General features: G+C 44.7%; 1 protein-coding gene across 8 annotated transcripts in view; it reads right to left on the reverse strand.

Moving 5' to 3' along the window:
• CLTCL1 (clathrin heavy chain like 1) overlaps positions 1-14600 on the reverse strand; it is a 37775-nt gene extending 23175 nt beyond the window's left edge. For 2 of the 8 annotated variants that reach the window (XM_035340136.1, XM_035340135.1), the window contains exons 1-5: positions 14373-14599; positions 5546-5753; positions 4889-4891; positions 1106-1374; positions 696-857 (exon numbers count right to left, since the gene is read on the reverse strand). In XM_035340136.1, the coding sequence (XP_035196027.1) occupies positions 696-857; positions 1106-1374; positions 4889-4891; positions 5546-5753; positions 14373-14414 (684 nt within the window). In that variant the 5' untranslated portion in view covers positions 14415-14599. Of the gene's footprint in view, positions 1-695; positions 858-1105; positions 1375-4888; positions 4892-5545; positions 5754-14372 lie in introns of all 8 variants that reach the window. The other 6 variants (XM_035340130.1, XM_035340132.1, XM_035340134.1 and 3 more) reach the window with 6 other exon arrangements.
• Between the last annotated feature and the right edge of the window lie 926 nt (positions 14601-15526).

The raw sequence follows: 15526 nt of genomic DNA on the forward strand, positions 1-15526 counted from the left end.
TCCAGATACTTATCCAAAGGACAAGTTCCCCAGAACTTGATAATACAAAAAAACAAAACAAAAAAAAAAAAAACCAAAAAAAAACACCCAAACCCAACCAAAAAAAAAAAAAACAAAAAAAAAAACACCACCCACAGAAGAAGCTAAAGGACATGTTTTCTATGAAAGCAGACTATATATTTATATTTCAAGAAGTTTTGAGTGAGACTTCTTGTCAATTTATTAACAATTTGTGCAGTAAAAAACTAGAAAGCATAAGAATTTGTAATGCTCTTTACAGACCACTCAGAAATTGTAATCTATTCAGCTGCTGCTCAGACACACTACTAGCTAGATGCAAACAACCTACCTACTAACCAAAGCTTATCAAATCTCTTCTGTACTGGATTCTAGACATAAGTGGCTGCTTGATGACTTACCTTTACACACAAAGCAAAACTTGGGCATAAACTGATGCTCAATTGGGCTCAGTTCTTATTGCATCTACACTTGTTCTTATGCTTAAGTTTCATGAAAGCAACTCAGACTTTTAGCAGTTTCTATCCCATTAAAATAAAACATTTTCATACTGACCAAATATGCTGTATATGAGGTCCACAAGCTTCAGACAGCATACAGTGAACTGTGAGATCACTAAAGTTCTACTAGCACTGGGTTCTGCTATACCAAAACAAGAAAATTGTTGCAAACTTTACCTTGCCACCTGCAGGACTCCTCACAGCAAAACAAAAGAGGGTGGAAGGTTTGGCATTTCCCTCTATTTTGAATTCTGCAAAAGCTGCTGCATGGCCCTCAATAGGTTGGGAGACTTTTCTATCAACTGAATACAGCTGCATTGCACCAACCACACGATTTTGCTGGGGGAGAAAAAACGTCAGCTTTTAGAGGCAGGATTTCAAATGCAAGACCACTAGGACAGTTAACTAAAAAGAGACAAGTGTCTCTCTCATCCCCTCTCCCAGTGCTTTAATCACATTAAAGGTCAGGTTATTCCTCCACAAAAGGCATTTTTGAAGAAACCAAACTTAAGAAAACACAGCAGCTATTAAGTAAGGCCAAGGCTCTCCTGATCATTTTCATAGTGTGATATTTACAGGTAACTTACCTGTGCTGAAATTCCTATCAGCAGCAGCCATTTTTGGTGTTCATCAGTTCTGTAATTGATGATTTGGCAGCCCGCAAGACTAGCATGCCTGTCAAACATCTTTTGGGGTTGAGATTCTCCCTCCATGCTCCAGTGGTAGACTGCTGTCTCTGTTACCAAGGCAACTGTATTCACAGATATCCATTTCCAGAAGATCACCTCCTCCGCCATGGTGTGGGCTTTCATTTTACTTTTCATCTCAATGTTAAAGATCTGTAGTGTTTTCCCAGCTAGTATGACAAAACCAAGAAACATCATAGATCAATTACTACGACAGCCATCCTGTAGTCTGCCTACCTACAAGCATCCTCCAGCCCACTATTCCAGTGACGTTACAGACAGGGTCAGTGTCCTGTCACACCAGAGCATCCTTTGATACTTGACTCATACCAAACGAAATCTCCTCCCAGCCCACAACCTCCTCCAGCCCTGATGCAAAAAAAACTTGTTATGGACACTTACACGGCATTCCAACCAACGACTGACAAGCATAGGTATTCTGACTAACTATAAAGAGTAGTTAAAGAAAAACAACAACAACAAAACAATATAAGACAGAGCTTGAGTAAACTAGCTGATGTAGCAGCACTAGTGTATCAACTTACAGCTGTCTAGTTGATGTCATTCAGTGTAATTAATAGAAAGAGTGGCTCCAGTTTGTGCCAATTTAGTAGCTGCAGTAGCTCACCTGAACTGAATCCAACAGCAAGAGACTTGCAACAGCTCTTGAAATAGCTAGCCAAGGACCACAGCTTCCACTCTGTCCTGTTGGAGCAGAACAGGCTCTGCACTTAACTGGGAAATGGATGGGCTATGTAAAACAGTAGTACAACAACTGCCTATTGAAGAGGACAGTAAAAAGGTCGGGAAGTTTACAGAAAGGCTTGGAGTTTTAGTTCCAGTTAACAGTGCTGCTTCATGATTTGGGTAACCATATTGCAGGTTTAGGCCTGACTTTAGCATCTGTTTGAACCACCAGAAGCAAGTAGGGGCAGAGTATTAAAATTGATGTAATTGAGCCAACCCAATGAGCTGACTAGTCAAAGAATACGGGATTCCATCCCCTTCAGGAAGTCGGTAATATTTTACTTGACTGCAACTAAGACTATTCAGCTCTAGGAATATTGTTTTCTGTTCACAAGACACCCACTCAGACTGCTACAGTATTGGCTTGTAATGCCTTTATTTCTATCCACATTTCTGAAGTGTTTTCCCTGCTAGTAACACTTCTGTTTGTCAAACTGGTAGATGTTGCTTCTGCTCGGAAATCTTGGTAGATGAAGGCTGCTGGCCACTGTGGAATCATTTCCAAGAGACAATAAACCCAAGTTAATATGCAACTCAGGCTGCTCTGTAAGGCTTTAGTATAACAAACTAATATGATCAATTTACTGTATAACAGTGCCAAGAAACAAAGCAAGACACTTCAGAATTCCCACATGCAGCATTTATGTTCCCTGTATTAACAGCGTAAAGATCTGTTATCCTGATCCTTGGACAGCTTGCTAGTTTTCCTGAGACAGAAAGCAGGCTGTTTCTGATCATCCTGGCACCTCTGCACACACAGTTCCTGTCTTATACAAATGCAACAAACCCAGGCCTAACACCTGCTGTAAACTGATAGTTGGAAATAATGTATTTGCTATGTTGGACATTTTGTCCAGCAGTAGACTGGTGTTATCAAAGGACTGATTTGGGAATAGTGCCTGGCATCCAGAAGGCAGACAAGGAGTTCTGGAAGGGCTCTGGTTCACCACCTAAACAGGGACACCAGAAACTGCTCTTAGTCTTCCTAAAAACAAAGCAAGATGTCCCTAGTTTTAAGAACATAGAAAGAACCGTTAAGCTGACAAAACAAGCTAGAAGCTCATGCTTATCTATTGTCTAGAATAAACTGAACTGCTGTGTTACAGTTGGAAATGGCTTAAGAAGCTTCAACAGCTGGCTAGCTCTTGATGATGGGTGGGGACCGCAAGCTCCAAAGCCATATTGCTTAAGTATGGCAACATGAGTTTAAGGTTCAGAGCTCTAAACTGCAATTAAACTACAATAATTCAGTTACCTGGATTACGAGAGAGTGGAACATGCTATGCAGTCACAGACAGCAAGGTTGGGTGAGTTTGAGTATTACGTGTACTTGAGTACTTTCTTAGGCCAAGATCTGAGACAAAAAGCCAGACTCTTACATAGGTTTTCCTAGCCAAGATACAGACTCATCAGTATATTTAAGACTATTCTCTGCAAGTGTAGTCAGGCAAGCACGTTTTATTGTTTTTTTTGTTTGATTTGTTTTTATAAAACCGGCACAAGAGTTTACATTTCAGTTCACTGGAGCATGAAGTTTCTCCATTCCACAAGGAATGGAAGCATCCCTTGAGTGCTGCATTCTCCACTGACACCGACTGGGGATTACTCTCGGTACAGAGCAAAGCAAGAGAACCACAGACACAAGGACAATGCATAAAGCTTGGTACACCGGGAGAATGCCACATGCAATCCAGAAATGAAATTGTGCATACTCTTTCACTTTAACTCAAGAACCATTTCATTTCTTCTTTGGGAGTGGGATTGTATATTTATTGCTCAATAATCCACAGATTATGAGCAACTCCCAATCACGGCACACTCAGTCACAATACGCAACAGTTTTAACTACTAATACCTCCGTTAATCAGCAGGGAAAGTCTGGTGTGGCAGACTGACTTAAAACCATGTCCTCAGTGCAGTTTACTGTAGTTACACTGGTTATCTTGGGTAGCAACAGCATGTGGGTTAGGTAGCTCTATTTATTCTCTTTTCCCCCAAAACCTTTGGCCATTACACTACTGATACAAGAAAAGCCCTAAGTTTGCAATACCTGACAACACAACTTTGCATGTCAATGTGAAATCACACACTTAGCCTTGTCTGTTCAGAGGACAGGCTTATTCACTCTGCATGGACAGAACAATGCTCCTTTTGAGCAAGTCTAACAGTGGCAAGAATAAAAATATATTCTTAGAAACTGATGATAAGCTGTTTAGTAAGTGGTAGCAGGTAAGTTTTAAAAACAGATGCTACTGTTTCCTTTTAGGAGTTAAATGAAGTTCTGCTAGTATAGAAAAGGCACTTTCCTTGCCAATAAGGTTTGTTAAAAAGGGGTCCAAGATTAAGGACAGTGAATGCTAACAGATCTGAAATAGATCTTTTCATCGTTACCTTTAACCACAGCCAGGTAAAGCAGTCCTTTGCAAGATGTATTAGCACCCCAGGTGAACCACAATTACAGCTAAAGTCAAATGTTAACACATTAGTTTTCACCTCTTGTCAGTGTAAGTCTGATATCGTAGACAGCAAGTTATATGCTTTGTTATTTCTTGGACCCCTAAGCAATGCCGTCACACATTTTCACACCGAATACCACACTTAGGCAGAAATGAATAGCACACAGGACATGCTAGCAGAGGTCTCTCATAAAAGTATTGCAACTTGGTTTTGTCTATCAACTGTACTTCCATCATATATATACACACACAAACTAAGAACACACTTCTCCACTGGGTACAGTCAATAGTCAAAGCAGCCAAATGGTTAGCAACAAGCCAATGGAGAACGCTTCCACTGTAATACCAGTTGAGGATTAAGATCCCCTCTACATGGCTGTGAAGTAAACTGTCAAATGGCTACCTCAAAGTTCAGTACTTTTTATGAGATTAGACCATTCTGTACTATTGAACATGAAATGTCATGACAAAGTTCACTCACCATCTGTTTAGATAAGATGCAGAAAGAAAAGTACATAGTCAGTAACAAACAGTTATTGAGAGTAAATACTAGAAGTTACCCATTTAAGAAAAGAGATATACTAAAAATTATTTCTTTCAGCTCAGTGTTATTTAAAGCCAAGATCAATGCCACAGGTACTGATAAACAGGTGTCTTCTATCTGCAGGTTCTCAGTTACCAAACTTAACATTCATGCTTTTGTATGTTCAGACTCACATAGTTACTGGCCAGCCTTATAACAATTTGTTGGCATCTAGTAAGCTCTTCAGAGCTACAGGAAAGGGTCAGCACAGAGAAGAGAGTAAGAGTGGTTTTACTCTCCCCCAGTGCATGTCTACAAGTGTCCATTATGCTTCGAACATCTGCTTTAAGGGAAAGTATACCATACGTTCACCTGGTCCTCAGTGAAAATAGTAGGCTGCAGTGCCCAAGCATCTCACACCTACTTGGAGGCAAATCATCCAAAGATTACTGAGAAATCTACTACCAAAATACGGCATGCAAGTTCAGGCAAGACTTGTTATTCTAATAGACATTCTTCTTAGAAAGCTTACACAGCTCTACGCTTAAGAGCATACATAAGCAGTAACACAGCTAAACCGTAGGTTTCATGTTACAAGAATAAAGGGTTACTCACCTTTTAGCGCAATTACTTTAGAGGCTGGATTCATGATGGCACTTTCAGCAGAAATTGGACGTCTAATGGGTGTTGTTGGGTCGCTCATGTCAATTATCACTACTTGCGCCTGCTCTCCCACTTTCTCCCTGATGCAGATGAATTTGTCAGATTCCATTGTTAGGGTGCTGAATCCAATGTTTGCTGGGTTAATGCCCAAATTTTGGAGCTAAAAAGAGGAAACAGAGTGCTTTACTATTCTTCTCATGAAAACATGTCTAACTTAAGCCTCTACATATAAAATGTCCTGCAGAAGGAAATGCAAGACTAGCATATTTATCTGAGAACATTTTGAAACTCTAATTTATCATCTATTTCTCTTTGCTTTGTTCCACCTGTAAAAAGTACACAAACATCAGTTTACAGAGATTTAAAGACATTCCACAGTTATATTATTGACACAAACTAAGGAATTTTAAGTATTTACTGCTTAACGTGGTTCTAGTAATTTGATAGACATCAGACTTCCCTCGTTTTCTCCTTAGATGGGAATTGATATTGCAGTATTCCCATAGCATTTAAGGAAGCATCAGTGTTTTGACCACCATAGTCTAATGTGGACTATTGCATTGACAAGAATAAGTTCAGGAATTGTTAAGTATCGCTTATCTTTACAGGTTTTATGCCAGCTGCTCCACTAAAACAGATATTCTAACAAGCATACCAAGGTTGCAATGTTAAGTACGAGTTCCTTTCCAAGGAAGGGCCTTAAGATGTCAGAAATACTCAAGCGAAACATCTATAGTATTTATAGCACAATTAATGAAGCAGTCTTAACTCCTTTATCTTTACATCCTCCCAAGCTTCAACTCCCTATCATCTCATTAGGAAAAAGAAAGCTGAGGGACCAATAGACAGATGAAGAACATACATCACTCCAGGGCCTGTCTTAATTGCAGAGACCTCACCATGTCTACCTTGGCAAAACTGGAACACCATGTTCCAGCTTTACAGTACTGCTGGAACTGAAAAACAGGATATAAACCGACTAAGAGATAAAACTTCATCCCATTTTCACCTGGAAACAAGCTACATGACTGGCAGGTCCAGGAGTTCTCATTTAGTTTTAGAATATCTCCGATAACTCTTTCCTCTGAGATCACTCCGGCACCAACTACTTCCCTGGAAGCACACGTTAACCTCGAATGCACTGGATTACAGTCATAGCTTGTGTTTAGACAGTATTTATGCTCTTTCTGTCTTTTCTTATTAGCTAATAGCTATCACGGTTTGGTAAAATCTATCCTGTCACAACAACCAAAATACTATACAAAGGAAAAGTCTGAATTCTGCTGCCAAACAATGGGTATCGTGGTGGTATTTGCTTCTTCCCTCAGAGGACCTCAGATTTGTTTCAGATAAACCTCCAGATATAGCCCCTGTGAAGCTGTCCCAAGATGACAGAAACTCTTAAGTTACAGTGGTACCAAATTTAATCTGCTTTTTTTTTGAATTGCAGCTACTTCCTGCTGTCCAGCCTCTTACTTCTGCCGTAGTCTCAGAACACGAGCATTAAAGCTGCCAGGTTATTTCAAAGCTTTAGTAGAAATGCTGTGCAACCGTTCACACAAAGAGCTCAGTGCAGTTTTCAATGGCCTATTTTTATAAATGGACTTGTTCATCTTGCTTCTCTGAATTTAATCCTTACTAGTGCAAGCTAAGAAAAATGTGTTAAAATAATCAATTATTGCATCTTCCCTTGCCCAGGATGCCACAGCATTTGGCTTAACAGCAAAGGCAGGGATTTCACTGCAGACCTCCCCTCCGAGTCCAGCTCAGGCAGAACTTGGGCTCAGGCATCTGACCATACAAAGTAGCTATTCTTAATGCAACTTTACATCATTCGGTGTCACTGCCCTAACAGATGAGTATTTCTTACTTTGATCTGCCTGCGTTAACTTTGTTTCCAGCCACTTCCAGTTTCAGATTAACAAGAAGAGTGAAGGAGGATCTGCTTTAGGTCTGGAGTAAATCAGATTTACCTATGCAGCACGCCCCGGCTGGGCAGGGATGTAAGCTGCCTTTTGTGCAGCAGTAAGTGTGACAAGCCCAAGCACCTGCTTCATGCCCCACAGCAATGATTTCCAAGCAAATGAACAGAGGCTTCAGCTTCACTGAAGCTTCTTAAGGGATTAACCTATACTGCTTTTCAGTGCACTGCAAGTGAAAAAAAGACTGCCCTCAGGCAGAGAGGATAGAAATGCCATCAGCATCACCCAGTCGTTAGGCTCCTTCCATGCACACCACCAGTACCCTCACACAATCGAGCAAACCGCTTGGGCAGCGAGGGGCACACAGCTCAAACTGTTCAGTGTGCTTTGATCTGGCTGATCACGGCTCCTTACGGCTTATGCAAAGCCACTCGCCAAACCAGAAACCGGGTACCTAAGTGAGATACCGAGCAGTGAGGCGGTGTCAGAGCTGTGCCCAGGATGCCTCAGGAGCTGTTTTCTGTTCAGTTTTCTGATGAGGAGCTCTTCAGCTCAGTAACTGCTCATCTCAGCATACTGAAGGTTCGGTAACACAACACAAACCAAATGTATGCACATATAAAAAGACGTTTGCTCAGCCCCAGAAGTCTGCCAGAACAGTGCACAGGGCATGCAGCTATTACAGGCTTCTGTGTCAGGAAGGAAAACCATTTACATATGAGGAATGCAGAAAGTTTTGGTACCCAGTAAACACAAGTTGTAGCTGCATCATCTGAGCTTGATCAAGAGGAATAAATGATCATCCCTTTGCTACAGGGCTCTTGCTCACATGCCCGAGCCTGGACAATGTCCGCTTACTGACAAATTACATGTTCACACAAGCAGACACTTGAACACTTTAATGTTGGGCATGACCCAAGTCCATCTACCAAAGTATAGTCCATTATAAAACACTGATAAAGTGAAGTGTCGTAAGAGATTTAACTGCAGCATAGGCAAGTTTCTAACTCGATTTAATTAGTCCAAGCTCAGAGTACTGGAGCAGAAGTGCAGGCTCTCCGATGTCTCCTCTTGGTTACTGTGCTTCGGCTCGACATCCTCTCCAAGAAAGCTGCTTGACACTCAGTCTGTACGCTGAGAATCTGGAGGCGTTAGCCTACTTCAAGTTCAGCTTTAAGCCCAAGTTTATTCACTTCAAAACCTGATCTATGTTGGCTATGTCAGAGAATCATAATCCTTTAGGTACCTTCACTAAGAGAAATAAGATTTTGCATCAAATTCTGGTATTGTAACTTCCAGATTTAACTGTCGTAACATCCAGCAAAGGTCTCAGTAACTGACAGTACTACTGCACGACTGCTGCTGGCATTACTACGGAAGTCTGTCACACCTTTTAAAGGCACAATCGTAGTGCTGCCTAAAGGATGGCCATGCAAATACTGCAGGCTTCAGTGAATAGCAGCTTCCTACATTAGCAGTGTGAAAACACTGAAGACTCCTCCTTCCATCAGGGCAGGAGTAAGCATCCTTCTCAGAGGACACGCACTGCACAGAAGCAGTGCAAGATGCACGTTCCTTATGACTACACCTAAGAGCAGATTCCCTTTACAACCCAATAAAGGCATATTAGCCAGCACTGCTTCTAGCCTGGGTAGGACTGCCTGCTGGGCCAGTCTGGACTATATTATCCTAAAACACTGTCTCCGTTTCCTCAGGTACAGAGCTAAGAAAACTTTATTACAGTAGGTAGTATGCATTTAGCTCTACATCTTAAAAACCCTCAAGTAAAGGCACTACGTGTCAGTACTGCAGCTTACATACATTAGAGATTTTTGCAGTTTTTTGTAAGGGAGTAAGCAGGCCTCTACTTGCTACTGAATTTCCATTTTCTATTACACTGCTTACGCAAGCAGTACTCTCAGACCAGTTTTGCTTTCTTCTGAAAAGTAGGACTCAATATTACAGAGCCGTTCCAGAGGCATTTATTATGGGGTGCACCTCCTTGATGATTTTACCTCCCACTTTACTTTTTGCTAATCCAGTTGAGAAGAACTCCACCAAGCACACCCATGTAGGTCTCACTCTAGAGGAAGGGACAGCACTCTGCTCTAACGTAACAGCCTGATTCCTCCTCCCCTGCCGTTCTCATGCCCTAATGCATGTTATCTATGTGTACAGTGAAGGACTCTTCACTGTCAGGCTGAATGAACCAGATAAGGATTTTTGCTTTGCAGATATCTAGTATTACTGCAGGCTGGATTAGATCACTGCCTACCAAATGTATTTTTAAGCATCTTAGATACTGAGAACTTCTGACATGGTAAAAATTAACCTGAGGTGTATTATTTAAATCCTACACTTAGGATGAAATCACTATTCATCTGAAATTTAGTAATCTTTCCTCATCCCAGTTTACTGACACTTTTACATGAGAGTTCTACTAAAAGCTGGGCTTTCTAATGCAGTTCTTTCTGTAGAAGTGCAGACATCCAGACTGAGCAAGCAGAGACCAACGCAGACACTGGTACAGAGTCTTCAAACTAAGCCCATTTCTCTGTTGGGAAATACACGAGCCTAACTTACTGTCTGTTCAGTACTGACACCCAAATATTTGGGCCATATCATCAGTTAAGTGCTGGAGTCTAAATGACTTGGGGAATTTAAGATCCATCCAGGGTTCACTAAATATCCCATTTGAGCTTAATGCCACACAGCTCTAGTGGAAAAGCTTTTCAGCATTAATCAATTGCTGTTTTAAGCCCATTAGAAAAGAGCACGGCTTGGACAGAAGCTATAGATATCTAAATATTAATCACTGCCTACTAGAACAGTAAGAACGTGCATCATCTAAAGCATTATACAAACCAGAAACACAGTAAGAGTTTCTCAGAACACTTTATTTCACTTGTGTGGCTATATAAAGTTATAATCACATGCCCAGTAAGAATCACACACAGTTGTTGGGCATCCCACTCCCACTCTGTCTCCTGCTATAGTTGTTCCCATCTTGACAGGCAAGGGACATTAAGGACATGCAGGAGCTGAAATGTGCAAGACCACGGGATCACAGGTTTTAGTTTTAGTTCCAGTTACACTTCCATTTTAAATGTTGGTTACTCCTAACACAAAACCCTGTTCCTGTATGTCAGTGATGACGACTAGATCTATTCAGTAAGCCTCTCCACCACATGTAGGGCACTTTTCAACCCAAATATGAACAAATATAGTCTCTTCTACACTAAACAGCCAAATCATGATATTTAGCCCTACCTTTTGAATACAAGTCCAAAGAATTCACTTGCAGCTTGAAAACATCCTGAGTGCTTTTACACCCACATGTCTAGCCAAAGCAAATTTCTGAAATCCATTTCAGTCCAGCTCAGTCATGCCTATTGCACAACAGATAATTCTTAAGATGACATCTCAGACTATTCAAAAAAAGTGGTTTTGTCCAGAACTCTACACCCTTTTATGTTTAAGACCAGGATACTTTTAACTTCTCAGTGCTGCACCAATACGCATAAAATTTATGCATCAAAGGTGTAAATCATGCATACTTTTTTCTTTTTCAGTTGTTTGTGCTTAAAAGCCTTTATTAGTTACTCAGCAGAAAGCAGAAGCCTGCCTACAGATCCATGTATCTGTCCATCTATGGGACAAAGCTCCCAACCGAGAAACCTAAAAGTTGTCATAACCAATGTTTTCTGCACAGGCTAGCAGAGATTTCTGCTAGTGTGAACTGAAAGAAGCTCACAAGGGGATTAAGACAAGCTTTTTAAGAACAAACCTATGACTATAGAAAGAAAAACTTTGATTTTAGACCAAAAACACTTTGTTCACTGAATTCTAGTCATATTGGTTCCAGTTTATGAATGTACCAGCATAGTTAATCTTTTATGGCATTCCCACTCTAACTATAATCCTGCTAGAAGAGTTCAGTCTGGTAAATTTATAGTTTACCACTCCAACAGAAACTGTAGCTGGTTGACTATCAGAGGTAAGTCCTTAGTTTATTCCCACCCCTTGCTGCAGTACTTCAGTTAATTATGATAACCTCTGTGGGAAGGATGAGCAAAGTGCTGGTTCTTTATGGATTTGTGAAGAGTTCACACCTAAAAACAATAGTCTGATTGCATTAAGTGGACCTAAACAAACAGTAAAACAGAGGGGTTCATTCTCAGCTCGAGTATTGCCCCATCCGTACCTGGATACCTTTATTTAGCTGCTCTCCCTCTTACAGCTCATATGCTCATACCAGAGGTGAATGTACAAGCTATAAGAACTTGGGATTCAATGTGCACTGTGACTGACAGTCATTTTTCCTGCACAAGCTGGGAGCTACAGTTCAGTCAGAAGAATGATCAATATAAAGCAAAATGAGCTTCACAAGGAATGTAAACAGTCTACTGATTCCTAGTACTCCTCCAGTTTTATGTGGACCAAGATCACTGTTTCAGTTCACTTTATCGTTTATCCACTTCCAACTAGAGAGTAGAAGAATTCCGTATTTAGCACTACAACTTCTGTTTAGCTTCCCTGAAGAATGCTTTCTGCATCCTTCACTTCTCCATCCAGTAAAGTACAGGGGAGTCTTTGAGGATAAGCGAAATAATGTTCCATCAGCAACAGGCTGAATTTGGAACTGAGTTAAAAGCTACTCCACTTAAAGCCATATTTAATTAAAATAGCTACAGATACAAACAGTACACAGTTTGACTTAAGGTTAGAAAGACTCAATACAGGACCACTGATACGCAGCATGGTTATAAGAAATCTTTTTATTTAACATCATAAAGCAGTGTAGAAGATCTGTCATACTACTCCTTTTAAATACAATTTAACTGCTTCCAAGGAAGTCGCTTGGCTACAATCTGGAAAAAAAGAAAGATTAAGCTGATAAAGGCAAACATGGATTATAATGAAACATTATGAACAGGAGTGAAGGCCCAGTCCTTTCATAAGAAAATTCCCTACCAGCCAACAATAAGCCGCAAGTCTAGATGTTTAGAACATAGTAAGAAGTTAGAGCTGATAAAACCATACTTCAGATATCTAGCCAGAGCAAACACTACCAGTTCCCACATTCCTTCTGATCTCCCTCCCCATTTCTCCTGCCATGCAGAGACAAATGCAGAAGCAACACCAAGGAGGCTGACTGCATTCCTGTTCCCAGCTGCTAATCTCAGTTCTCCATCCACAGAGCACTGCTTTGGAGCTACTGCTCTCAGCTCGGGGGGGGCGGCAGGGGGAACAGGAAAGGGTGAATCCTGAAGAACAATTTGGTCCCAAATGCTGGTGGCAGGGGTCCCCTACACAGCTTCCATGCTGGGGGAAAGTCCCTTAAGCACAGGTTCAGTCGGTCCAGTAAGATCAAATTCTTTAGGAGAAAAAGCAGGTGGTAGCAAAAAATAGAATATGACTTCAGTACAGCTCCCTTGAGATGTTGCTAGCCCCCCACCCAAAACAGAAGTATTGCAATGCTAATATTGGCAGTGTTGCAAGACACAGAACTAGCCCTTCACAGAAACAGTCATTTAATATGGAAAGCAGCATACTTATTAGGTACGATGCTCTCTCATCATTACTGTACAGACCAAACACAACCAGCAGGACTGGTTACATTTGCTAGCTTTAAGTTGTGAGAACTATATGCTTCTTCCCTAAGGAGAGCCTGACATCAAAAATGCTTTGATCCTAACTTTCTTACTCAGACTGCTGCACAGTTGCTCTCATGAATTAATTTTATGTTACTACAATCGCTGCTATTCCGTGGACGTTGGCAGGGGGGAAGGGGAAGATACTGTCTAGTTCTCCCCTGTATGAAACCCTTGACTTGTGAGAGCTCTGGGGAGACAGGTGTGCGTGCTCCCTCTGGCACAGATTAGATATTTCTGGAACTCGCTTGCCCTATCATTGTTTTTCCAGGGTTGGTCTCCTTCCAGAAAGGCCAAGACAGTTCTCACATTCAACCAAAAAACCCTTCCCAAAAGGAGCTGGACCTGGCCGTAACCATTCCCCCAGCTGCAACGCCTGGGGTGGCAGCAAGCCCCCCGCCGTGGGGCCGCCCGGTGCGTGTTTTGAAATGGATGCCCGATTTGACAGAAAGGGGCGGTGCGGAGACAGAAGGATGACTTGCCAAGTCCACTTCCTGTTCTCTCATTCATTTAGCAAATTCCTTTAATTCCTGCCTCAAACTGCACGTTCGGAGGCTGCTGCTCCCTCACTCCATGTACAACCCTCCCTCACCGCCGCTTTACACGGGAACAGATAAACCGGTTTGTCTGCGCCGCATCCATTAGGCACGGACCTTTTCCAGTGCTGGCATTACGCTTTCCACAGGCTATTAAGAACAGAACCGTGTCATTTTTAGTCAGTTTCTTTCTGTGGTTAACGTCGTTACGTTTGGAAGGCGGACAGAGGCCGTGCGGCTGGGAACCCCGAGCGGTTTCTCGCAGCCCACCTCACCGCCCTCCTCCTCCCAGCCAGCAGCCGCACGGCGAGGGGGTCCCCGGCACCCCCGCGACCCGGCGGCCGCTCGGGAGCGTAGTTCGCTCCCCTCCACGGCAGCCCGAGCGGGATGCGCCCCCCCCCCCGGGGCTGAGGAGCCCCCCGCGGCCCTGCGCCCCCCCCGCCTCCGTCCCCCCGTGACTCTGCACAAATCGCGGCCGCCCCGCACGCCGCAGCCGGGCGATGAGGGGAGGCGGCAGAGCCCCGCAGCCCGCCCCGGGGCTCCCCTCACCACAGCGGCCCCGGCACCCACCGCCCGGCCCCTCACATCGCGCCCCCCCCCCTTCACTTCTGAGGGGCAGGGCGGGACCGAGCCGGGGGGAGCCCCCTCCGCCGCCCCCCGCGCTCACCTGGAAATGCTCCTGGAAGCGAATGGGCAGGATCTGGGCCATGGCTGGGGGCGAGCTCCCCGTCGGGGCGGGGGGTGAGGGGCGCGGGGCAGGGGCCGGCGGTGGCGGCAGGGCGGGCGGGCGCCGCGGCACCCCTCACAGGGCGGCGGGGAGGGGAGAAGGGGAGGGGAGGGGGAGGCGGCGCAGGCGCAGTGCCCTGGCGGGGCCGGCGGCCCGGCGGGCTCGCCTCCCTTTTCTGCCTCAGCTCGGGGCCGCTCACTCCGGCCCGGGATCACTCCGCCCCTCACCAGCCTGCCAGGGGCTCCTCGAATAAATAGTCCCTTCTCCCAGCACCGCCTCTTCTCTCTCTCCCCCTCGACCTACTCGTCCGCCCAGCCCTCAGCCCACCCCCGCGTCCTCGACGCCTCTCCGCTGCCACCGGGTTCCCGCTGCGTGGCGGAGCCGCTGAGGCAGCTCCTAGGGGAGGGGGCTTCCCCCTCCACCCCCCGCCGTTCATCTCCCGCGGCCAGGTATCCTTCCGCAGCTGCCACACGGTGCCACGTGACGCGCCCCCCCTCCGGTCCCCACAGCGGGTGGGCGCCGCGGTCCCCTCACGAACCCCTCAAGACTCCCCCCGGGATCCCCGGCCCCTTTTTTCCAACCCCCGGCGGCACGGAGCCCCTCCGAGCTCGTCCCCAGCACGGCGGGTGTCCCCCCCGGAGCAGGGCCGGGGGCGATGCTCAGCCCTCCGCGCCCCGAGGCTCCCGCCGCTCGCTGAGGAGGAGGGCGGGGGGCTCCCAGGCTGCGGCCCCCGAAACACCCCCGCGGCCTCTGGGGATGCCGGCGGTGGGTCCCCAGGGGCGAGGAGCTCGGGAAGCGGCTCGCAGGTAGGTCGGCAAAGCCCCCACGGCTCCTGTGGGATTTCCGAAGCGAAATGCAGAGCCTTCCCCTGACAGTTGGCATCGCAGATTGGAAAGGTACCGAGTAACGACGTGAAGGGTCCAACACGGAGGTGTTCCAGCACCTTTTCTCTCTTTTTTTTTTTTTTTTTTTAAAGCCTCGCTCCCAATTAGCCCATTGGCACCAGGTGGGGGAGATGTAGGTAACGTTGCTGGTGTTTCCTCTGAAATTACAGTAATTGGTTTTTACCCTTCGAGATGAAAACTGGTTGCCGC

Source organism: Oxyura jamaicensis, chromosome 15 (assembly GCF_011077185.1).
Source record: "Oxyura jamaicensis isolate SHBP4307 breed ruddy duck chromosome 15, BPBGC_Ojam_1.0, whole genome shotgun sequence".
Taxonomy (NCBI): Eukaryota; Metazoa; Chordata; class Aves; order Anseriformes; family Anatidae; genus Oxyura; species Oxyura jamaicensis.